Source organism: Tamandua tetradactyla, chromosome 12, assembly GCF_023851605.1.
Source record: "Tamandua tetradactyla isolate mTamTet1 chromosome 12, mTamTet1.pri, whole genome shotgun sequence".
NCBI classification, from domain to species: Eukaryota; Metazoa; Chordata; class Mammalia; order Pilosa; family Myrmecophagidae; genus Tamandua; species Tamandua tetradactyla.
The window spans coordinates 66,828,520-66,854,566 of NC_135338.1; the positions used below are offsets into that span (position 1 = coordinate 66,828,520).

A 26,047-nucleotide genomic window follows, 5' to 3' on the forward strand; every position below is an offset into this window, starting at 1 on the left:
TTCCATCAGAGATCATTTTTCTTAAGTATTTCTTGTAGTGTAGATCTATTAATGACAAATACAATTCTTTTAACTTTTGTTTATCTGAAAACATGTTTATTATGGCTTACTTTCAAAGGTTTTTTTTTGCTTGGCATAGAATCGTAGATCAGCTTTTTATTTTCTTTTAACACTTTAAAGATGTCATTTCTTTCATTCCAAAGACGGCTTGCATAGTCAGCTACCAATTATATTAATTGTCCTCCCTTTTTTCTGTTTTTTTGAATATGGTTGCTTTTTAAGATTTTCTACTTTTGTCTTTCATTTTCAGGAATTTAACTGTGATAAGGCTAGGTATAGCTTTCCTTGTACTTACCCTGCGAGAGCTCATAGATATTCTTAAATCTGTGACTTCATACCTTTCATCATTTTGGAAAATCCTCAGCCATTATTTCTTCAAATACAGCTTCTGTCCTGGTCTCTCTCTTTCTCCTTGTAGTATTCTAAGCACATATGTTAGACCTTTGGAACATGCCCCTCATGTCTCCTGCTCAGTTCCCCTATTCTTTTTTGCTCTGTGCTTCAATTTGGGTGGTTTTTATTGACTTATTTTTTGTTTCATTTCTGCTGTCTCATCTGATATTAAACTCATTCAATGAGTTCTTATTTTTAGATATCATATTTTGCAGATTCTAGGATATTAATTTTATTCATTCTTATAGAGCCTAAATTTCTGTTTAAATACTCAATCTTCACCCATTTTGTCCATCTTTTGCTCTATTCTCTTTAACATATTAATATTATTTTAAGAGCCTTGGCTGCTAAATCCAACATCTGGATCATCTTTGGATCTGCATATATTACCTCTTTATATTTTGATTGTTTAGTACTCTTTCCCAATTGTAATTGATTGTAGGTGATAAATTGTAAAGGCTCTGAATCATGTTATCTTCCTTTAAAGAATGTTAGGTTTTGTTCTGGTAAGCAGTTAAATTACCAGTGGATCTCTTTCATATATACAGGCTTGGTTTTACAGTTTGTTAGGGTAGGTCATTTCAGTTTTGCCCTATCTCCTAGGGCACTGCATTTACTCCAAAGGTGTGGCCTTTATGGAATTCTAACTGAAAGCCTGAGGTGTTCACCAAGGTTTTTCCACTGTGACAGCCCGAATTTCAGTCTACTTAGCACTGAGTAGCCTCTGAAGTCTCTCTGCCCAGTGCTCCAGCTTCTCAGTAGCTGTTCTCTGCCAGGCCGCTAGGAGTTTCACTCTGAACCTGTGCAGCTTAAGAGTTGACCAAGGTCCTACAGCAAATAAAGAAATATTTGCAAAGTCCCCTTAGGGGCATAGGGAGAAAGGGGGAAATATTCAACTTCGCCTATTTGGAGAATTTCTGATGTTCTCGCAAGCAGTGAGGACAACTAAATCAATAGGCCAAGCCCTCAATCTTGGGGTTTGCCCCTGTGAAACTTATCCTTGCAAAGGATAGGCTAAGCCTACTTAAAATTAGGCCTAACAGTCACCCTTAGAGAACCTCTTCTGTTGCTCAGATGTGGCTTCTCTCGCTAAGCCAACATGATAAAGCGAACTCACTGCCCTCCCCCTCTTTGTGGGACATGACTCCCAGGGGTGTAAACCTCCCTGGCAACGTGGGAGAGAAATCCTGGGACTCAGCATCAAAGGACTGAGAAAAACTTCTCAACCAAAAGGGGGAAGAGAGAAATGAGAAAAAAATAAACTTTCAGTGGCTGAGAGATTTCAAACAGAGTTGAGAGGTTATTCCGGAGGTTATTCTTAAGCTTTATATAGATGTCCCCTTTTTAGTTTATAGTGTATTGGAGTGGCTAGAGGGAAGTACCTGAAACTGTGGAGCTATGTCCCGTAGCCTTGCTTCTTGAAGACGAATGTATAATGACATAGCTTTCACAGTGTGACTGTGTGATTGTGAAAACCTTGTGTCTATGTTCCTTTTATCTAGGGTATGGACAGATGAGTAAAAAACAATTTGGATAAAAAATAAACAGATAATGGGGGAACAAAGGTTAAAATCAATTGAGTAGATTGAAATACTAGTGGTCAGTGAGAGGGAGGGGTAAGGGATATGGTATATATGAGTTTTTTCTTTTTTCTTTTTCTTTCTTTTGCTGGAGAGATACAAATGTTCAAAAAAATGACTACGGCGATGAATATGCAACTATATAATGATATTGTGAGCCACAGATTGTATACCAGACATAGAATGCTTGTAGGTCAAGAATGTTTGTATGCTTATTACATATGTAGAAGGGAATGATCATATGGTAAGAATGTTTGTGTTTATATGTTGGTATGTTTAATAAATAAAATAAAAAATAAGAATAAAAAAGAATGTTCGTATGTTTGTTTAAGGTTTGACAATAAAAAATTAAAAAAAAAAACAAAAAACGTTGACCAAGATGCTAAGGGGAATTTTACACAGATTTTTGCACTCTGCACTCCAAATCCAATTGCAGATATCTAATTCCTGGGCCCAGTGAGACTGTCACTCACTCCCTACTTGATCCACCTCCTTGCACCTCAGTTTGGAAAATGGCCTCAGGGAGAAAACTGGGATAAATGTGGGGTTCACCTTTGTTCATCCCTTCTCTCAAGGGTCATAGGCCTGTATTGGTTGCTGCTCAATGCCTGCACACAACTGTTGTATATATTTTGTCCAACATTTATGATTGTTTACCATGGAAGGGCAAGTCCAAAACCAAAGACTCTGTCATGGCTGGAGTCAGAGTTCCTCCTTTTGGGATTTGAGAGGTTGAGGCTGTGTAAGTTGAAGGGATGCAGATCAGTGAGGCCATGAAGCTATGTCTGGACTCTGAGGTCTTTCCCAGCAAGCTAAAAGATGAGAGAGTGGAAATAACGAGTTTGTGGAAAGTGTAAGAAAGAGAAAAGCTGAACAAATGGGAGGTGGTGGTGAGAGAAGGGGACAGACCCTGAGGGGATCAGGAAGTGCCATAGGACCATCTTTTAGGCCTTGTTGTCTTGACCTTAGAGTGTCCTATACCCAGAGCCACACTACAGTACCAGGGTCCATGCTTGGGTAAGGCCCATATCGCCCTCTTAAAGTCCTAAGAGAATCTGTACCTCTTACTGGCCATACATCTTATGCACCTCCCCAACTTCAGCTCTTTGTGAGCCTGAGGGAGCTTTTGCTCAAGCATCCAAATGGCCTGGTAAAGATTAAACTCCCATCACCCCAAAAAGTGAAGAAACCAAGGCACAGAGAGATTAGGTTACTTTCTGAGGGCCACACAGCAAATAAGTAAGAGAGCAAGAATAAGCACTCAGGCAATTTAAACTCTTGAGCCTGGACTCTTTACCACCAGGCCCTCCAGCCTTCTATAAACAAGTACAGTGCCAACCCCTTCCGCTGGAGGAATACCTTCTAGACTTACAACTCCCAGAGACTGACTGAGCTCTAGCAGCCTATGCCTTTTTCATCCTTCAAAGGCATGTGCTGCCCTTGGCTTGGTCAAAGGAGAGGGGGAGAGCAGGAGGCCTGCTCGGTGGCTGACATGTTAGGAAACCTCAGGCAAGTCAGTGTCCCTTTCTGAGCCTCAGTTTCCCCCAGATACTTAAAGAATGGTTGTAAGTTGCTGAGAAACCTATGTGGGCAACAACTCCGGGGGCCCTAGGTGCCCAGTAGCACAGGGCCTGGCATTGCCATCACCCTGGGATAGTTCCACAAAGGCATGGTGAGCAGTCAGCCAGAAAGCCTCTTAACTGCAGCAGGGAGAGCTGGGCAGAGGTGGGGGCCTGGAGTGCCAAGCCTGAGGTCTCCATTGGGCAACTGGGGCCTCTAGATGGCCAGAAAAGGAGACAAGAACAGTCTTGGGCCTGGGTGAGGGGTCTTCAAGCCCAAGGGCCTATGGGGAAGACTCTGGGAAGAGGACAGGGCAGCTCTCATAGAACCATCCTTCACCTAGAGGGGGCCAGTATCCCATGTCTATCAGGAGCATCATACATCTTTCTGCATGCCATCTGTCATTTGCATGGGGTCCCATTTTTTTTGTCAAATTCACAGTCTCTACTTATTCCTCACTATTTGGGTAGCGGGGAGGTGGATCTTCAGCTAAATCCTCCTTGGGGAAGTTTCATTTTAATTCTCAGTATATCATCAAAGTCCATTAGATCTTATTTTAAATTCATAGTTTATTTGGGGGCAGTTTAAGTATTTGTAAGGATAAATATTTTATGACTTTTATTCTTTCATGGAGAGCTCTTTCTAAAACCAGAGAATATTTACTTATTTTTTTAAAAAACAGAATGAAATTAACTTTATCTTGCAATTATCATGTGGACCCATTGGACCCTTTTATAAATCTAAAATACATTATAAAACCACAGGGATCTTATTTCTTTTATATTTTGAAACATTTTGCTATTTCATCATCCTTGAAACTATTTCATCACTATTCGTAAATTATTCCCAATCATGAAAAAAAGACCAAAACAATAAGAAAACAGAATGATGGAATTGCCTAGAAGGATGATGCAATAGTGACATGAATTATTGCTGTTACAACCGTCAGTTTTCTATTGTTTTGTCCAAAGCATTCAGGTATTTTCAAGAAGGTAAAAAAGAAGTCTGGAGATTCTTTGTAATCTTTTTTTTTTTTGATTGCACACAGTTAGGAATCCTGAATTCTTCATTTTCCTACCATAGTGGCAAAGAGAAGAAAACTGACTGAGGAAGACATGTCACAATTATTGGAGGAATCAATAGATAAATGCAACGATACAGACGATTGCACTCCAGACTCTGATGATATGGGGAGCTTGATTGTATAATCAAAGTCACAGACTAAGAGTCTTCAGATGATGATATATATGATAGATTAATTTTCTCAAACTCGAGAACTGTCCCCATTTTACCGGGATGAGGGGAGGAGAGCCACAGTGGGATGGCTCTTTGCCCAGGGTTTATCTGGCTCTTGCTCTGTCCTGTTGTGCAGAGATTTGTGACGGGGCCAGCCTTGCAGGGGATATACAGTAGGCACTGTCCCTATAGGATGGGGCAGGATTGGACCCTGAGGAGGTACCTAAACCCTGCTCCTGAGTGCTATCTCTCAGCACAACCCACCTGTGACCCTCCCTTGGGCAGTGGGGCTCCCAAAGCTGTGGTTTTCCTCTGGGTGGTGATTCAGCGTTCACAACAGCCTGCAGGCGATCCTCCCCTCTGCTGAGCCTCACTGATTGCCTGAAAAAAGGGTGGCTGTGGTTTCCCCTGAAGCAGCAACCATAACTGCCAAGCTCATCCCACCTACTCTCCACTCCCCACTTTACCACCCAGTGCCCTAATTCCAACCTCAGGGAGTCAACTGGAAGAGAACTAGGGAGGATTCATACAACCATAAAACCTGATGTTTACGACTTTTACAGCATGAGTGTAGAAGATGTTATCCCAATTCAACAGATGGGGAGAATCGAAGCCAAAATGTTTTAGGGGCCTCTTTCAAAGTAAACTAGTGCTTCATTCATTTACCCATTAAACAAGAATTCCTCAAAAGTCCACTAAACTTCTGTAGAGTAGACATGGACATACACTGTCCAGATCCCCCTTCAAGGAAAGACTCGTTACGCCAGCTGTGGAAATGCTGTAGCACACAGCCTTTGGCTGTCAGGCCCTCCAGAAATTGTCTCAGCAATCTCTTGCTGCCCCCTCTCCTCCTGCACAGCCCTTCTCCTGCAGGGCCTATATCCAAGAGCTAATTCAATCAGGGGTACAAAGGCAAGTTATTTCAGCCCAGTGTAGGACTATGATGAGTCATTCCCACACCACAGCTCTCAGGTTAGACCTGCGTGGCAGCGCCACTTCTCCCTCTGCCCAGTGCTACTTCCTTCCCCTTCCTTTTACAGGATTGATCTCAAAAGTTTCTCTCTAATTAATAAGCATCCTAAACACTAAACTCCAAGCCAGCCTGCTTTCTGGAGAACACATCCTGAGACATTTGACTTTCAAAGAGGTGCCAGCCTAGTGGCAGAGAGACATGTCAACAACAAAAAAAGGGAGGGGAGAAGGGGTCTGGGGTGATAAGCAGAAAGCAGGCCCTGGAGCATAGACATGGAGGATCAGGAGGCTTTGGGTCTTGTGGGGTGGATGGGTCCTAGAGCTCAGTACTGCGGAGAGGACTCCAGGCTAAAATCCAACTGCCTCTTTCCACCCTAAAACCACAGCCCATGCCCTGTGTCTTGGAGTAAGGGCAGGATTCCCACCTGTTTACTATGATTTTCTCAGTCCCAGCCTCTTCCCATAAGCAGCCCCCACAAGTCTGGACCCTCTTCTAGCCTCTCTTCCCAAATACAGTCTCTTATTGTGGATCCAGATGCCTCCTATAACCCAGTGCCCCATAGTCAGTCAAAAGCAGCTGCAAAGCCCCAGGGCACCAAGAAAGGTGTTCTGCATTCAGAAGACTCAGGAAGGAGAGAAGATCCTTAGATCAAGCAGAGGAACCCTGGGATTGTGGGGAGCCCACAACTGGGTACCAAACCCACAAAGGCAAAAATGGCCAAGAGGGCAACCAGGTTCAACCCACAGTAGGACTGGAAAGCATACACATACTATGGTCCAGCCTGTGCTTGCTATGCCTCTGAGAATGAGGAACTCATGGACCTCACTCCAGAGGTCCAGGGGCTAGACAACTCAGATAGTTAGGAAGGTCTCTGTTCTTTTGTGACCTTACCTCTGTCTCCTTGGCTCTTCTCCCGAAGTCCTCTTCTGGTCGCCAGGGTCTTGGAGTCTGCTCCTTCTGCCAAAGAGTGCTCATTACACCAGGAATACACACACAGGCACCCACTCTGCTCTTAAGTCAGTATGGGATCTCAGAAAAGGTTCTCTGCTAGGGGCCTCAGTTCCCCATCAATCTAATATGGGGGTTAGAGGAGTGGAGGCTGGTCTTTCAGTTTCCTGTGTGCTCTGACATTTTTATGACTCAATAGCATATCAAAACTATGATCCTGTGCCCTCTCTACTGCTCACTTCCCTCTAAATTGCCCAGCCCTATGTCATCCACTGCCACTTCTCTCACTTTCCACCTCTACTGAGGCCTTGCTTCCCACTTAATCTGAGAGGACTGCCTGGAGATGTGGGTCACTAACAGTAGGGCAGCAGCTGTAATAAGCCAGTGCTCTGGCAACTCCTCAAGGGGTGGGAGCAAAGGGTCTAGGGTGGGAAACAGCCAGTTCAAGGTTTTGCTTGAATATTTGGATTTGTGAATTTACTCATTGCAGTAGTAAAGTCAGAAAAAATGCTGTTCATGGTCAGACTTCTCTGTTCTGAGCAAGGATGACTCATAGATAATATCTACTCAAAGTGTCCACTACTATGAGCCCCACAATTCCCACCCTCACAAGCAAGGAGAGTGGGAGGAGACAGAAATGGACAGGGCATGGCTGTTGCTTTGAGTCTGGTCCAGGATGGTGGGAAATCATGTCAGATAATAAAGCCAGGCAGCAGGTGCACCAACTTTGCCCAAGTCAGGATTTCTGCAGCACTGTGGAGAGGTTGCACTCAGCTACCCACATCCTCTGGGCTAGGCCCAACTTGTGTTCAGTTGTATAGATTATTAAGGAAGTTGGTGGCAGGTTGGGGCTCAGTCTGTGACCAGGGTCAGGGCTCTGTGTGTGACCATAAAGGAGAGCTGGTCTGCAATGAGACTGAAGGCTCAGTCTATGGCTCACATTAGGGATCACACTCTAGGTGGGGCTTAGAGCCAAGCAGGTTGTAGAAAGTATCTGAAAGCAAAGTAGGGTGGCTGGGGAAAAGGGAGATGGGTGCTAGGAGATACCTGAGCCTAAGGCCAGTTGGGTGAAAACAGGATTGGGAGTCAGAACTCCAGCTCTACCACTGACAGGCTGTGGGACTGGAAGGTGGGGATGGGGAGTTACCTCCCTTTATGGGTCTCTGTTTCCTTGTCTGTAAAATGGGGATATTTCTTTCACTCTGGCCTGATAACAGCCATAGTCCCAAATACAACTCTGTATTTGAGAAAGGTTCATCTCTTTTGACACTCACGAGAACCCTTATCAACACCTGCCTCCCAGGGTTGCTTGTAAGGTTGGGAATGTACTTTATGAGACAACTGAAAAGAAAAAAAAAAGAACAGGCTCGTTGGGATTACTGTGTTCAGTCTTAAAGGGGAATTGGTCCAGAGGAGAGGAAAATCTCAAAAGGGAATCATCTTATTGCGATGGTGGTTTCTCCTGATATGTCTTTTTTTTATTATTATTAATTAAAGAAAAAAAAGAAATTAACACAACATTTAGAAATCATTCCATTCTACATATGCAATCAGTAATTCTTAACATCATCACATAGATGCATGATCATCATTTCTTAGTACATTTGCATCGATTTAAGAAAAGAACTAGCAAAACAACAGGAAAAGATATAGAATGTTAATATAGAGAAAAAATAAAAATAATAATAATAGTAAAAAAAAAGACACAAACAAACAAACAAACAGACAAACAAAAAAAAAACCTATAGCTCAGATGCAGCTTCATTCAGTGTTTTAACATGATTACTTTACAATTAGGTATTATTGTGCTGTCCATTTTTGAGTTTTTGTATCTAGTCCTGTTGCACAGTCTGTATCCCTTCAGCTCCAATTACCCATTATCTCCTGATACGTTTTTTAAATTAATTTCTATTTTCCTGAAGTAGTGCATGCACAGTGTTTACAGCATCAGATTATGCTAAATAGCACTCTCCTGCCCCACCCCATACTGCTCTCCAAAAGCAGCCACTTCAACTCATTTAGTTATTTCTTCTGGTTTCTACTTCATAAATAAAGCAGTTATTGCTATTTCTAGAAAGTTCCAATTTAGATACTCTTGACTCATGGTAGACACTTGTCTCATAGCAGATGAGGATCATTTACACACCCTTTCCCTGGCTTTTCAATGCCATAAGACCACATTTCTTGGTTAAATCCACAGTCAGTAAATAGTACTCATTGATGAACCAACTAATAAGCTATGACTACATTTTCTTTCTAGTTTAATTTTGTTTTTCTTTTAGAGTTAAGCATTGGCTCATTTTTTCATTTGCTTATTTTCTTTAAACCATAGTTAAGACTTTCAATATCCTCCAAAAGCCCTGTAAAATGATTCTCAAAACACATTTTCACTATCAGTTCCAGTTCCTTAAAAAACTTTTTTTCCTCTGAGAACCCCTCCTGATATTCTTGGTCCTTCTGCTCCCATCTAGACTGTAGCTCTCTAGATCAGTTGCATGGCTGCATTCCTGGGATTTCCCTTTTCTTCTCTTTCCTCCTAATGGAGCTCTGGTTTTCCTGGATTCCATTTCGTCTTTCTTGGTTTCGTCTTTTCTTGGGGGTGAAGCACATCTTCCAGTAGCTTCCTGAAAAAGTATGCATGGTAGATAGATTTTTTTTGAAGTCTTGCACATCTGAAAATGCCAATTTCTACCTTTATAAATATTGATACTTTGGCTTGGTATAGAATTCTCAGTTGAAAATAATTTTTCCTCAGTATCTTTAAGGCATTTGCTCAATGGACTTCTAGCTTTTAATAATGCTTTTGACAGGTCTCATGCTGCTCTGATGCCTGATTCTATATATAAGATCTGATGTCTTTCTCTGGAATCTTTTAGACATCTCAATAAAACTTTTTTTAAATGAGGAGAGAAGACCCTGTGGGTTTGAGTTATAAGAGTTCTTTATATTTTCTGGATATAAAGTCCCTTACCAGATATATGTATGATTTGCAAATATTTTCTCTCATTCTGTGGGTTCTCTTTTTTACTTTCTTGACAGTGTCCTTTGAAGCAAAAAAAAAAAAAGTTTTTAATTTTGATGAAGTCCAATTTATCTATTTTTTCTTTGGTTGCCAGTGTTTTTTTTGGTGTCATTATCTATGAAGGTACTCCAAGATCACAAAGATTTACTCCTACATATTTCTGGTGATTTGGAGCTATGTAGACCAGAATTACATGTTCTTAAACATAATCCATTCCTGTGGGGGTGAATTCTTGTAAATAGGACCTTTTGATGGAGTTACTTCAGTTAAGATACGGCCCAGCTGACCAAGATGAGTCTTAATCCTAATACTGAAGGCATTATAGGTAAGGTCACAGAAAGAAAGAAAGCAGGAGGGATCAGTCAGAAGCTAAAAGTCAACAGAAACCAAAGAGAAAAAAGAAGCCAGGAGATGCTGCCATGTGCATTGCCATGTGACAGAAAAGTCAAGAACCAAAGACTGCTGGCAGCCAGCCCCAGAGTGCCACTGTCTTCTGGGAGAAAGCATCATCCTGATGACACCTTGATTTTGGACTTCTCCCAGTTTCCAAACTGTGAGCCAATAAATTCCTATTATTTATGCCAACCCATTGCATGGTTTTATTTGGCATCCAGGGAACTAAAATAATATCTTTTAAGAGTTTTATAGATTCAGGCATATGATAAATTTTGAGTTAATTTTTGTATATGATGTGAGGTAAGGATCCAACTTCATCTTTTGCATGTGTATATCCAGTTTTCCCAGCACCATTTGTTGAAAGATTATTATTTTCCCCATTGAATTGTCTTGGCACCTTTGTCTTTGATTTCATTGATTCTTTCTATTGTTTTATTCACTATTTCATTTATTTCCACTTTAATCTTTATTATTCCCTCCCTTCTGCTTGTTTCATATTCAGGTTGCTCTTTTTTTTCCAGTGTCTAAAAATGGAAGGTTATTGTTTGTGATCTTTCTTCTTTTTTAATTTAGGTGTTCACAGCTATAAATTTCCCTCTAAGCATTGCTTTAGCAGCATCCCATTAAATTTTGGTATGTTGCATCTTAATTTTCATTCATCTCAAAATTTTTTTCTTATTTATTTGGTCATTTCTTCGTTGGCTCATTCATTATTTAGGAGTGTGCTCCTATATTCCAAATATTTATGAATTTCCCAAACTTCTTTCTGTTATTGCTTTCTAATTTCATTCCATTATGGCTGGGGTACATAATTTGATGATTTTGATCCTTTTGAATTTATTGAGGCTTGTTACATGACCTAGAAGTAGTCTGTCCTGGAGAATGTTCTATGTGCACTTGAGAAGAAAAATGCATTCTGCTGTTTGGGTGGAGGGTTCTACAGATATCTGTTAGGTCCAGTTGATTTATAGTGCTTTTTCATGTGGATTCCAATTACTGTCTAGAGACACCTGCCTTCACCCTAAAAACTTCTTTTAATATTTCTTATATGGTAGGTCTGCTAACCAGCAAATTCTCTCGTTTTTGTTTATCTAGAAATGTCTTTGTTTTGCTTTCATTTTTGAAAGCTAGTTTTTTTTTGACATAAGATTCTTGGTTGACTGTTTTTTTCTTTTAGCAATTTGAATATATCACCTACTGCTTCGTGGCTTCCATTATTTCTGATAAGAAGGTAGCTGTTAATCCTGAGTTCCTTAGCTATGAAAAGCCATTTTTCTTTTGTCGTTTTCAAGGTTTTCTTTTTGTCTTTGGCCTCCAATCTTTTTACTGCAATGTATCTGATGCGGATCTCTTGTGTTTATCCCACTTGGAGTTCAGTGAGCTATTTGGATGAATTAGGTGATATCATAGACCCTTCTGTCTTCTGGTTCTGAATATTTTCATTGTGTTATCTTAGTAACTACTCACTCACCCCCTTACCTTTGTCCTTTCTTTTGGGAAATTGGATCAGTCAGATGTTAAGACTCAAGCTGATCTAATTTTTTAATCTCTTTTTATCCTATCATCTATTGTTGTCTCTCTCTTTAACTTTCCAGAAGTTAACAGAATTTAAGTACAGAAGGTTTCCTTGACTTTATCTTTCTACCATTTTATTATCACATTTATCATTTTAAGTACTCTTACTTGCTCTTTGACTGTTCCTCTTTTCATGGCATCCCATTCTTGTTTCATGGATGTAATATCTCTCTGAGATTATTAATTATAGTTTCTTTAAAGTTGTCTTCTGCTTCTGGAATCATCTTTGTTTCCTCTGAGTTCCTTTTTTCCTGTCTTCTCTCTTTCATGTTGGAGGCTTCCCTCCAATGTCTGGAGTGCGCTCTTTAGTGTGGGACAGGGTGCCTCATCCTGAAGGCATCCTCATGGCAAGCAGGAAGCACTTCCCATGATAAAAAAAAAAAATGCCAGCCTTAGAGTTGGACATACCTGGTTCAAACCCAGATCCACATCTTCCTATTTTGTGACTTTGATTGGGTAAATGCCTTGAATGTAAGTTTTCTTCTCAGTAAAATGAGGATAATATAACCTTACAAATGGACAAGTGCTTGGCACAGAGGAGACACTCAGGAAATTATAAAACCTCTGCCTTCCTCTTCCAGAAGTTTATCTTTACCTCAGTTGATCCTTATCCTATACATTGATCATTCTTTTATTTTTATTTTTTTATTGTATAGTATAACATATATACAAAGCAAAGAAATAAAAAAGCAATAGTTTTCAAAGCACTCATCAACAAGTAGTTACAGGACAGATCCCAGAGTTTGTCATGGGCTACTATACAATGCTCTCACATTTTTTCTTCTAGCTGCTCCAGAATATAGGAGGCTAGACAGCTTAAATTTTTTTTTTATCATCACAATCGACTTTTTTTTTTCCTTCTTTTTTTTAATGAAAAATAACATAAATACAAAAAAACCTATAAATTACAAAGCACAGTTGTAGAAAATATTTCAGAGTTTGACATGGGTTACAATTTCACAATTTTAAGTTTTTACTTCTAGCTGCTCTAAAATACTGGAGATTAAAAGAAATATCAATTTAATGATTCAGCATTCATATTCATTTTTTAAATCCTATTTTCTACGCATAACTCCACCATCACCTTTGATCTTTCCATCTCTCTCTTTAGGGGTGTTTGGGCTATGGTGATTCTAAATTTTTTATATTGTAAGGGTCTGTCACTAATATGGGTTAGGGAGATGGAACTATCTGATGTTCTGGAGAGGCTGGTCTAGGTTTCAGGACTTATCTGGACTAGGGACCCATCTGGGGGTTGTATGTTTCTGGAAAGTTACTCTAGTGCATGGAACCCTTGTGGAACTTTATATATCTTATATATTGCCCTGGGTGTTCTTTACGATTGGCTGGAATGGTCCTGGTTGGGAGTTGGCAGGTTATGATAGGTAGCAAGGTCTACCTGAAACGTGCATAAGAGCAACCCCCAGAGTAGATTCTTGACTCTATTTGAACTCTCTCCATCACTGAAACTTTATTAATTACACTTCTTTGCCCCCTTTTGGTCAAGATGGAATTGTTGATCTCATGGTGCCAGGTCTGGATTCATTCCTGGGAGTCATCTCCCACGTTGCCAGAGAGACTTTTCTCCCCTGGATGTCATGTCCCACTAGAGGGAAAAGGCAATGATTTCACTTGCAGAGTTGGGCTTAGAGAGATTGAGGCCACATCTGAGCAACAAAAGAGGTCCTCCAGAAGTAACTCTTAGGCAGGCCTATAGGTAGTCTAAGATTCTCTGCTACTTACTTAAGCTTCACAAGAGTAAACCTCCTGATCCAGGGCATAGCCTATTGATTTGGGTGTCCCTAAAGTCTGACACAGTATCAGGGGATTCTCTGATGGCAAGATTTAATAGTTTCATATTTTTCTCCCATCCCTCAGGGGACTTTGCCAATACTTTTTATTTTTTTGCATGGGCAGGCACTGGGAATTGAACCTGGATCTCTGGCATGGCAGGTGAGAACTCTGCCTGCTGAGCCATTGTGGCTCACCCACCAATACTTTTTGATTACCTGCTTAATATACTCTAGGATGTATCTAGGCATTACAATAATCTATACAGGATTAAAGGACTTCTTTCTTATTCTGTGCTCTCTGTGTTTCAGTTGTTCAAATGATCTATGCAAATAGGTTGAATTAGATTATGCACTACAGAAAATTTCAGTTCCAGAACAAATAAACCTTTCTTCCACTGGTTTCAAAAAGTATGTGTGGTTCTAAAATATAGACATTGTCTTCCTTACCCCTATGTTCTGAATTACTTTATCCCCAACCTGTTCTGCTTCATTCTTATCTCCAAGTATCACATTATATATATAAAATAGCCTCTCAAAATCCAGAAATAATAATCACCACTCCGGACTTAATTTGTCTACTCTAAAAGCTTACAATCTAGGCCCCTGTTTTCTTATAAGCATGTTCTAAAAGTGACCATACCATTCTTGTTTCTGTTTTATTTTGTCTCGCCAAATGTCCCACATGTTCATTCACATCATTGTATGCCTCATGACTTTGCTCCTTTTTGTAGCAGTACAACCTTCATTCATAAATATACACCATCATTCTCTGTCAGTGCATCCTTCAGCCACCTGCATTTACCAAGCATCATGTAGAAGGCCCAAAGTCCACAGTGATCATTCTTTAAAAAAAAGTCATTGAGAGCAGGCAACAGTGGCTCAGCAGGTAGAGTTCTTGCCTGCCATACAGGAGACCCAGGTTCTATTCCCCGTGCCTGCCCATGCAAAAAAAATAAAAAATAAAAATAAAAAAAAATTGAGATCTCTTCACATGCATACAATCCATCTAAAGTATATAATCAATGGCTCACAGTATCATCACACAGTTGTGTATTCATCATCATGATCATTTTTACAACATTTGTATTACTCCAGTACAAGAAATAAAGAAAAAAGAAAAACCATATATCCCATACCCCTTACCCCTCCCTCTCATTGACCACTAGTACTACAATCTATCCTTTTTTTTTTTACCCTTATCCACCTCCATAATTTTTTTTCCTACTCATCTATCTATACCCTGGATAAAGGAAAATTCAGCCACAAAGTTTCACAATTACACGGTCACATTGTAAAAGCTGTATGGTTATGCAATCATGTTCAAGAATCAAGGCTACTGGAATATAGTTCAACAGTTTTAGATACTTCCCTTCAGCCACTCCTATATACCATAGGAACTAAGACTAAAAAGGGACATCTATAAAATGCATAAGAATAACCTCCAGGATAACCTCTCAGCTCTGTTTGAAATCTCTCAGCCACTAAAACTTTGTCTCATTTCTCTTTTCCCCTTTTGGTCAAGATTTTCTCAATCCCAAGATGCCAGGTCCCAGCTCTACCCAGAAGTCATGCCCCACATCGACAGGGAGATTTACACCCCTGGGAGTCATGTCCTATGTAGTGGGGAGGGCAGTGAGTTTACCTGCCGAGTTAGCTTAGAGAGAGAGGCCACCTCTGAGCAACAAAAGAGGTTCTCTGGAGGTGACTCTTAAGCATAAGTATAAGTAGGTTTAGATTCTCCTATGCAGGAATAAGTTTCAAAGGGGCAAGCCCCAAGATCAAGGGCTCATCCTATTGAATTGGTTGTTCCACAGATGGGAAAGTTTAATATTTCCTCCTTTCTCCCCAGTCTCCCAAGGGGACTTTGCAAATACTTTTTTATCCTCTACCCAAGTTACTCTAGGATGTCCTGGGGCATCACACTAACCTGTATAAACCAAGAAGATCTACACCCTATTCAAGATTTCATGTAATTATTGTGTTCAAATAAACAGACCATACAACTTAAATTAAACAATATGCTACACAAAATATAAATTTTGAATCAAATAAGCATCACTTCCTTTGGTATCACACAGAAGTTGAAGTTTTGAAATATAGACCATATCATCCTTTACCCTGTATTCTGATTTACCTTAGTCCTATCCACATCAGCTTCATTCATATCTCTATTCGAAGTCTGATCACCTTTTCAACTTTTTTAAGAGTTGCTCTATGGGGTAATGTTGACTTTCATAGCTTCAGAGCTCTAATTCTGAGTCTCAGATGTCACATAAATATCCGAAGTTCCAGGGAACAACCAGGTTATAAACAAATAGCTCAGCACCTCAGAATTTAGAAAAAACAGTTACAACTCCAGAATAGATGTGACTGCTGTAAGAGCTTACAATCTAGAACCCTTTACAACAGACCCCAACCTGATAACCCATGCTGTCGACTTCAATTCTCCAAGTTTCTATATTACAGTTAGACCATATGAGTGTGGCCTGATAATATTTGTCTTCTTGTTTTTGACATTTCATTCAACATATTGTCCTCCAGGTTCATTGACCTAGTTGCATGCCTCACAAGTTCATTCCTTCTTGCAGTTGCTCAGAAGTCCAGAGTATGTATACACCACAGATCCCTCTTCCACTCCTCAGTCAATGTACCCTTAAGTCACGTCCATCCATTGTAGATCATAAACACTGTCACCAGCGTGCAAATATCCATTCATATCCCCACTCTCAGTTACTCCAAGTTTATATCTAGCCTTCTGCGGAACCACCCCACTGCCCTCCAGAGGGGCTGCACCACTCTGTCTTCCTATCAACAGCGAATTGGTACATCTCGTTCTCCACATTTTCTCCAGCACTTGTATCTCTCTTTTCATTTTTAAACAGCTTTATTCACACATCATTCAATCCAACTGTGATGGTTAGGTTCTGGTGTCAACTTGGCCAAATGATTACACCCAGTTGTCTGGTCAGTCAGGCACTGGCTAGTCCATTGCTTCAAGGATATTTCACAATTATTTGATAAATTAGAAGGCTGGTGTATTATGTCATCAGTCAGTTGACTTCAACTGTGGCTGATTACATCTGAGATCAGTTAAGGTGTGCCTCCCCAAACAAGATAATCCAAACAGTTGAAGGCTTTTGAAGAAGAACAGAGATTCTTTCACTGCTTCTTCAGCCAGTGAGCCTCTCCTGTGGAATTCGTTCAGACCCTTTACCAGAGTTGCCAGCTTCACAGGCTGCCCTGTGGATTTTGGACTCTTCCAATCTCACGGTTGCATGAGACATAAATCTCATATTTACAGATCTCTCCTGTTGGTTCTCTTTCTCTAGAGAACCCTAACACAGCTTGGTTCCAGGAGTAGTTCTTGAGAAACAGAATCTTAAAAGTGGGTTTTTACAATTGGTTTTCTACTCTGAGTAGACTCAGAGGCACTAATGACTCTGTTCCCAACAAACAAGATTGCATTGACAGTCCATGGGGTGAGTTGGAAAAAGATATTCAAAATATCACCATTAGATTCTGCTAATTGTACATTTATATGAGGCAAGGCATTGGGTGATAATGCTTTTTGACAACTTTATGGAGTTCTGTGGAATTTAGAAGCATAATGATGTTGGCTGGTTGTTGTTAGATACACTGGATATAGTGATGAGGGAAAGGGATGAGCTGGAGGCTTCAAATTTGAAACTCCAGCGCCCTACGAATGATGTGAAAGTTTCCATGTGTGTTAGTTAGATTCAGTTGTCAACTTGGCCAGGTGAGCATGCCTAGTCTTGTTGCTGCGGACATAAGCCAATGGTACGTGAACCTCATCTGTTGCCAATTACATCTGCAGTCGGCTAGGAGGCGTGTCTGCTGCAATGAGTGATGTTTGACTTAATTGGCTGGTGCTTAAATGAGAGAACGCAACGTAGCACAGCCTAAGCAGCTCGGCATTCCTCATCTCAGCACTTGCAGCTCAGCCCAGGCCTTTGGAGATGCAGAAAGAAGTCACCCTGGGGAAAGTTGTTGGAACCCAGGGGCCTGGAGAGAAGACCAGCAGAGACCATCCTGTGCCTTCCACGTAAGAAAAGAGCCTCAGTGGAAAGTTAGCTGCCTTTCCTCTGAAGAACTAACAAAATAAATCCCCTTTTATTAAAAGCTAATCCATCTCTGGTGTGTTGCATTCCAGCAGCTAGCAAACCAGAACACCATGTATGCCCTGAAAGAAAATCTTAGTTCCTGTGGTCACAGACTTGAGATCGCTGAAAACGAGACACAAAGCCTCATTGTGTGAGTAGCAGATTTACAATGTAAACTAAAATCTCAACCTTGCAGTGTGTCTGCTGAAAGACACGTCTATTCCTTTTCATGACCTGCCCCACCACCTCTCTTTTCTTCTAGACCTATAACTAGACTAAAGCCCCAACAGGCTCCAAAAGGTGAAGTACAAAGTGTGACCTATGAGAGGGTACGCTATACTCCAAAAGAACTGCATGAATTTTCCAATCTATGTACACAGAAATCAGTGGAATATGTGTGGGAATGGATATTAAGGGTGTGGGATAATGATGGAAGGAATAAAAAGTTGAATCAAGCTGAATTTATTGCTATGGACCCATTAAGTAGAGATTCTGCATTCAATGTTGTAGTTCGAGGGGTTAGAAAGGGCAATAACAATCTATTTGGCTAGTTGGCTGAAACACGGATCCAAAGGTGGCTGACATTCCCTGAGGTCGAAATGCCAGAACTGCCCTGATATAATGTAGATGAGGGGATCCAGAGGCTTAGAGAGATGGGAATGTAAGAGTGGATTTATTATGGAGGATCTGCTCACATACCCGCAGGAATGTCCAGAGGACACATCTTTCACCAGAACACTGAGAAATAAATTCATGAGACTAACTCCATAATTCCTGAAGAGCTCTGTAGTCACCCTTCTCTGTAGGTCAGATATTACTCTGAGAACTGCTGTCACTGAGCTGGAATCCTTAAACAGAATGGGGATGGCAACAGTTAACCACCACAGACAAGATGGGCGTGGCCACCATAATGGACAGCAGACTTGCGCTGGTTTGAAAGGATGTATGCCCCCTAAAAAAGCCATGTTTTAATAAAAATCCCATTTCATAAAGGTAGAATAATCCCTATTCAATAATGTATGTTTGAAACTGTAATCAGATCATCTCCCCGGATGATGTGATTTAGTCAAGAGTGGTTGTTAAACTGGGTTAGGTGACGACATGTCTCCACCCATTCGGGTGGGTCTTGATTGGTTTATTGGAGTCCTATAAAAGAGGAAACGTTTTGGAGAATGGGTGATTTCGGAGAGAGCAGAGAATGCTGCAGGACTACGAAGAAGAGAGTCCACGAGCCAGAGACCTTTGGAGATGAAGAAGGAAAACGCCTCCTGGGGAGCTTCATGAAACCAGAAGCTAGGAGAGAAGATGCTAGCAGATGATGCTGTGCTCACCATGTGTCTTTCCAGATGAGAGAGAAACCCTGAATGTGTTCATCATGTGCCTTTCCAGGTGAGAGAGAAACTCTGACTGTGCTCGCTACTTGAGAGAGAAACCCTGAACTTCATTGGCCTTCTTGAACCAAGGTATCTTTCCCTGGATGCCTTAGATTGGACATTTCTATAGACTTGTTTTAATTGGGAAATTTTCTCAGCCTTAGAGCTGTAAACTAGCAACTTATTAAATCCCCCTTTTTAAGAGCCATTCCGTTTCTGGTATGTTGCATTCTGGCAGCTAGCAAACTAGAACAAGACTCAAAGCAGCAGTCAAAATAATCTGACTCGCAGAGATTTGTGGCATTGGCGGATAGATCATGGGGTACCTAGAAGTAAAATAGATGGGCAGTGTGCTGGTTTGAAAGGATTATGTACCCTCGATAAAGCCATGCTTTAATCTTGATTGATTTTGTGGAGTCAGCCATTCTTTTAATCCCTTTTCAGCACTATAGGTCGGAAACTTGATTTAGATTATCTCCACAGAGATATGATGCACCCAGTTGGGGGGTATTAATCTTTGATTAGAGGGAGATGTGACTCCACCCATTCCAGGTGGGTCTTGATTAGTTTACTGGAATCCTTTTAAAGAAGAAACATTTTGGAAAGACCCAGGGTCCACACAGCCAGAGACCTTTGGAGATGAAGAAGGAATATACCCCAGAGCTTTATGAAACAAGAAGCCTGGAGAGAAAGCTAGCAGATGTCACCATGTTCCCATGTGCCTTTTCAGTTAAGAGAGAAACCCAGAACATCTTCAACTTTCTTGATCCAAGGTATTTTTCCCTGAATGCCTTTGACTTATTTATAGTCTTGCTTTAATCTGGACATTTTCATGGCCTTAGAACTTGCGACTTAATAAATTTCCCTTTTTAAAAGACATTCCATTTCTGGTATATTGCATTCCAGCAGCTTGCAAACAAGAAAGGCAATCTACTAAATTCTTGTTTGAGCTGTATAAGCAGAAGAATTTTAGGTCAAGTGAACAGAAGTCTAACTTGAATGATAAAAACAGAGGGTCATGGTCCCTTAGTCAATTCCCAGACTTGAGACAGTTTACAGACCCAGAGCCCCTTGAATGAGGGGAGGGCCAGGTACCCTTGGAGAAGGACCCTTTTAACACTGCCCAAAATTTACACTGTTAATTTCCTCCCAACCTTCCCTAAGGAGACTTACAGCCTTTTACCGGGTGACTGTGCACTGGGGAAAAGGAAATGATCAGATATTTTGAGGATTACTAGATACTGGCTCAGAAGTGACACTAACTCCAGGAGACCCAAAACATCACTGGTCCACCATGCAGAAGGTCCATTGACTGTGGAGTTTTAGCTCAGGTCCATCTCATGCTGGGTCCACTGAAACCCATTTTGTGGTCATTTCCCTGGTTCCAGAATGCATAATAGGAATCAACATACTCAGCCACTGACAGAATCCCCACATTGGCTCTCTGACTTGTGAAGTGAGGGCTATTATGTTAGGAAAGGCCAAGTGGAAGCCACTAGAACTGCCCCTACCTAGCAAAATAGTGAATCAGAAGCAATACTGGATTCCTGGAGGGGTTGCAGAGAGTAATACCACTCTTAAGGACTTGAAGGATGCAGGAGTGGTGATACCCACCACATCCTCATTCAACTCTCCTATTCAGCCTGTGCAGAAAACAGACAAGTCTTGAAGGATGACAGTGGATTATCATAAACTTAACCAAGTGGTGACTCCAATTGCAGCTGCTGTTCCAGATGTGATATCATTGCTTGAGCAAATCCACACATTGCCTGATACTTGGTATGCAGCTATTCATCTGGCAAATGCTTTTTTTTTCAACAGCTGTCAAAAAGGACCACCAGAAACAGTATGCATTCAGCTGGCAAGGCCAGCAGTATACCTTCACTGTCCTGCCTCAGGGGTATATCAACTCTCCAGTCCTATGTCACAATCTCATCTGCAGGGAACTTGTTTGTTTCTCCCTCCCACAAGACATCACATTGGTCCATTATACTGATGATGTCATGCTGATTGGACCTAGTGAGCAAGAAGTAGCAACTCCTCTAGATATATCAGTAATGCATTTGCAGGTCAGGGGATGGGAGATAAATTCAACAGAAATACAGGGGCCTTCCACCTCAGTGAAATTTCTAGATATCCAGTGGTGTGAGGCATGTTGAGATATCTCTTCTAAGGTGAAGGATAAACTGTTGCATATGGTCCCTCCTACAACCAAAAGAGAGGCAAAATGCCTAGTTGGCCTCTTTGGATTTTGGAGATAATGTGTTCCTCATTTGGGTGTGCTACTCTGGCCCATTTACCAAGTGACCAAGAAAGCTGCTTGTTTTGAGTGGGGACTGGAACAAGAGGAGGCTCTGTGATATGTCCAGGCTGATGTGCAAGCTGCTCTGCCATTTGAACCATATGAGCCAGCAGATCCAACATGCTGGAAGTGTCAGTGGCAAATAGGTATGCTGTTTGGAGCCTTTGGCAGTCTCCTATAGGAGTAACACAACACAGACCCTTAGGATTTTGGAGCAAAGTCTTATCATCTGCTGAAGATATCAACTCTCCTTTTGAGAAACAGCTTTTAGCCTGCTACTGGGCCTTAGTAGAGACAGAATGCTTAACCTTAGGCCACCAAGTTACCTAAAGGCACAAGTAGGTCACTTAAAGAAGTGGCCCAAAATGCCCATGCCCCCACTTTTCCCATATTACCTCCTCTTTCCCAAACCAGAGCTGTGGACTTTTGGGGAGTTCCTTACAGTCAGTTGACTGAGGAACAGAAAACTCAGGCCTGGTTTACAGATAGGTCTGCATGATATGTACGTACCACCCAGAAATGGACAGCTGCAGCACTACAACCTTATTCTGAGATGTCCTTAATGGACAGTGGTGAGGAGAAATCTTCCAAGTGGGCAGAACTTTTTGAGCAGTGCACCTGGTTGGTCATTTCACTTGGAAGGACCTTTCATCTGAGCCGCCAGCTTCACAGTCTGCCCTGTGGATTTTGGACTCTTCCTATCCCATGGTTGTGTGAGACACATTTATAAATCTCATATTTATAGATCTCTCCTGTTGTTTCTGTTTCTCTAGGGAACACTGAATTACCAACCTAAGTAAAAAATCAGTGATTCCTTGTATAATCGCATAGCCATGACTTCACCAACACAACCTATATGAGGACATTTTCTTTTCTTCTGCAGAGAATCTCATACCCCTCCCCCATGTCCTCCACTTATTGATATTTAATTTTGGCATATTGTCTTCATCACATTCAATGGAAGCATAGCACAATGTTACTGTTATCTGTAGCTCTTAGCTTGCACTGATTGTATTTTTTAGTGTATACTGTCACATTTTCAGTACCTTGAAATGCTGACATTCATTTGTTCACCTTCATGCAAAAACATTCTTATATTTGTACACTTAATCACCATCATTGCCCACTCTAGGCATTCCTAAGTTATACCATCTCAGTCTTCATCCTCTATCTTTCCTTCTGTTGTGCACTGACCATTCTTGATGTGTCATCTTCTCCCTTTCTTTCTCGATTTGACCTCATGCACTTATGATCGTAACTCTACTGATCACTGAGGGAAAGACCATCACTGACAATAAGACCTTGATGCTATGGTGCCTTAAGTGGAATTTTGGTGTTGGGTGAATCTGGGCTCCAAGCCCTGCACTGAACTCTGAGATAAAAGATTGATAAAAAGCAAAGTTTCACTCAGTGGCCTCAAGCTTGGTGTGAGGCCCCTACTTACACCAAGAAATGAGAAGAAACAGGAATAATATAGTCTGAGGCACCCAGAGCCCACCCAAGCGGAAGACCCCCAGTGACAAATGGCATCTAGACCCCATAAAAAGGTGACTCTCTGTTTCTCAAAGAGCTGGAGGTGTGTCCTAGAGCAAAGACAGAGTTTTCAAGTCCTCCAACAGCCCATAGACATGGTTTTCCAAAACAGTTCTTGGACTTTATTTATCACACACTCCTATGACCCTGTCTCCTGAGACCTCCCTCTAACTCTTTCCTCCCATTCCCATCTTACTGCTTAAGTCCAGCCAAGGCTCTGTTCCCTTGGGTGAACCTTCTTTCAGCTGGGCCATGAACCATGGAGAAGGAAGAGACAGGCTCTCCCAGGCAGGGGTAGCCAGCAGGGAAGGTCTAGGCCTCCAAGTAAGAGTCTGTGCATTTTTGTCTGTCAGAGCATTCTGCACCAAGCCCCTGACTTCAGAGGCTCCCCTGAACCCAACTTGACCCTTATTCTTTCGGCTCTCTGAACCTGCTATGGTGGGCACTCAAGCCATGTGTCCCTGGACCCACAATAGGAGCATTCCCAGTCTCATACAGCAGCCAGTGCCCTCTGGGCAAGATGTCCATACATGGAGCTCCACATGCCTAAGCCATATACTGAAAATGTTTGCCTCTAGGCCTGCATGCATCATTCTAGGGGGTGGCAGTCACCTGAGCAGAACCAGCACACGAGGTGCTCTGGGCTCCTCCTCCACTTGGGGTGACCTAATCCTATGTCTCGGTTACTTTTCCCACATTTTTGAGAGCTGACTGGACACGTATTTTAGGACATGAGTGGCATCCCTCCATTTAATGTGCCTCAAAGAGCAACTCCTATGGGCACTGTACTGTGCTAGGTCAGATGGGACAAGACAAAACAAGCAAATAGGATGGGTCCCTACTCTCTAGCTAGTTAGAATGAAAGGCAACAGCTGCTAAATGTCTAATACCATAGCTGCTGGAGTCTAGAGAATGGAGCTATTTTAAAAGAATGGACATAAAAATGTTCTCTATGTTGATCTGGGTTATGGTTATACAGGAATATACATAGGTAAAAATTCGTGAAGCTGGACATTTAAGATGTGTGTACTTTACTACATATACATATACTTCAATTAAATAAGAAAGAAAAGATGTCACTGGTCCCAACTCCAGAACTCAGAGAAAACAGGCCAAGTGGAGTGCACAAAGCATGTGGCAGGACCATTGGAGAAGCCAGATCTGGAGGCCTAGAAGTGGCAGTAGGAAAGAGGCAGGGGCATGGGTTGGAGTCACTATCAAGAAGGAAGGAGAGGGCCTGGGGACTCACAGAGCATAACAGAAAGGCAGAGAGGAGGAGATCAAGAGTGAGAGTGAGAGAGAGTGAGAGCACTATAAGAGCTATGGAAGCCCTCTCTCTGGTGAACAGCCAGAGAAGACTGAGGCTTTCACTGCAAGGTCCCACTGTATATGCAGTTGATGGGAGAGTAGGGGAGGTGTTTGTTGGCTTCTCAGGTGGATGGTGACTGCCATCCACCTTCCCCTTCACCTACTACACTCTGCCCCACTAATGACTCTCCTTTCAGTTCCCTCAGTAAGCCTAGAAGGGCTTCTCAGATTGTGTAAGGGTTTCCTCCATTTACTCATCCCTGGAGATGGTTCCAGGAAAGAGAAGCACGAGAAAAAGGAATCCCTTTCTAAGTGAGCTGACCAAGGTACAGGAAGGGCAGGTGACTTGGACCACTCTTCCCAGAGTCACCCAGACTCCTGAAGTGTAAAGGCCCTGACCTTTACACACACTGCATCTTCTAACTCAGCTCTCACTGCCCTCTTTGCTAACACCTACATCTCCTTTTGAACTCAGCCCAGGTAGAACCTCCTCCAGGAACACCTCATGACTTTCCTTCCAGGCAGGAAAGGTACCCTGCTGAGCTCTGGGCACCCTGGATTTACCAATCTCTAATGTTGTACCCTCTTCCTGGGTTTGTCTATATGCTCATCCATCTACTTCACTGAACTGGAAGCACTTTGAGGGCAGGAAGCACCTTGAGGGCAGGGCTGGGCCTTACACCAGGTCAGTGTCTGGAAGAAAGAGTTTGAAAATGAATGAATAAACAAATAAAGAAAGAAACATGATTATCCCTTGATTATGAAGCACAGGCTTGCAGAGGCCTCAGGCTATTGTGCTTGTGTGAGGTACCCCAGGCAAACTGGTTGCCCCCGAGGGACTTCCTTTCCTTACCAGCCTTGCCATCCTGTACCTGCCCAGGGTTGGGTGCATGCAGGTAGTGTAGTCCACCTACTTGGCTGACCAGTGGCCAATTTTCTACCCCACCCCACTCCCACCTATGATGCAGTAATTCAAGAGGACTTCAAAGGCCACCTGAGCTTTGGACTGGGTCCTCCACTGTCTGCTATGGCCACCAAATCACTCCTGGAAGGTCAGGCTGGCCAGTAAACATCAACTAATTACATCCTCCATGGCTTACAAACCTTCCACACAGGCACACTCCTGCACCACCGCCCCTTAACCTAGAGCATGCTTGCATACCAGACCCCCACGGTCCTCTCTGGGAGCTCTAGAGGAATCAAGCTGGGGTCACAGCAGGACGTGCAGACCAGCATGGTCTTGGCCCCAGGACAGTGCCATCCAATCTCTGTGTCTCTGTTTACCAATCTTAGAAATGGAGCAACTCATTTCATAATTTTTTCTTTCTAGAAAAATCCCAATCAAGTCTCTGACTCAGGCATGCCCCCTGGAGAACCAGAAAGATCAGGGAAGGCTGCAGAAACGTTTGGGGCCTCCACCACACATTCATTTGCCTCCCCAGCCCCTGCTCACATGGAGCCTTGGAAAGGCCATGCAAAGACTGCAGGAAAAACCTGGTAAATGGCTTGTCACATGCAAGCCCTCTAGCCTCATTTTCTCCGTTGGCCTTTTGCCCTAGTCTTTTTCCAAAGATCATGGGCCCTAGCAGGTAGCATGATTTGCAGAAAGAGCAAGGGCTTCGAGCCAGCCATAGCTTCCCGACTTATTAGCTATGAGACCTTGAGTAACCTCTTTGAGTCTTAGTTTCCTCATCTATCCATTGGGGATAGTAATAGCCACCTTAGGGTTGCTATGAGGATTATTATGTTATAGATGCTGGTTATTATTTCACAGGGTATGGCTTCTAAGCAGTACTTTCCTCTGGTGCCCACGTGTGGGATAAACATGCATCCTGGTTTGCCCAGGGCAGTCCTGATTGACTGCTTATTGTGAA

General features: G+C 42.1%; 1 protein-coding gene and 1 long non-coding RNA gene across 2 annotated transcripts in view; both read right to left on the reverse strand.

Annotated features, from left to right (window-relative positions):
• The window catches only part of LOC143651574 (uncharacterized), a 35,105-nt gene extending 27,492 nt beyond the window's left edge, over positions 1-7,613 (reverse strand). The window contains exon 1 of the long non-coding RNA XR_013160049.1: positions 6,694-7,613. This is a non-coding gene — a long non-coding RNA (uncharacterized LOC143651574). The remainder of the gene's footprint in view (positions 1-6,693) is intronic.
• Positions 7,614-8,458: 845 nt separating this feature from the next.
• Positions 8,459-26,047, reverse strand: part of PPCDC (phosphopantothenoylcysteine decarboxylase) — a 79,613-nt gene continuing 62,024 nt past the window's right edge. Inside the window, exon 6 of the mRNA XM_077123752.1 lies at positions 8,459-14,471. Within this exon, the coding sequence (XP_076979867.1) occupies positions 14,416-14,471 (56 nt within the window). The 3' untranslated portion in view covers positions 8,459-14,415. The remainder of the gene's footprint in view (positions 14,472-26,047) is intronic.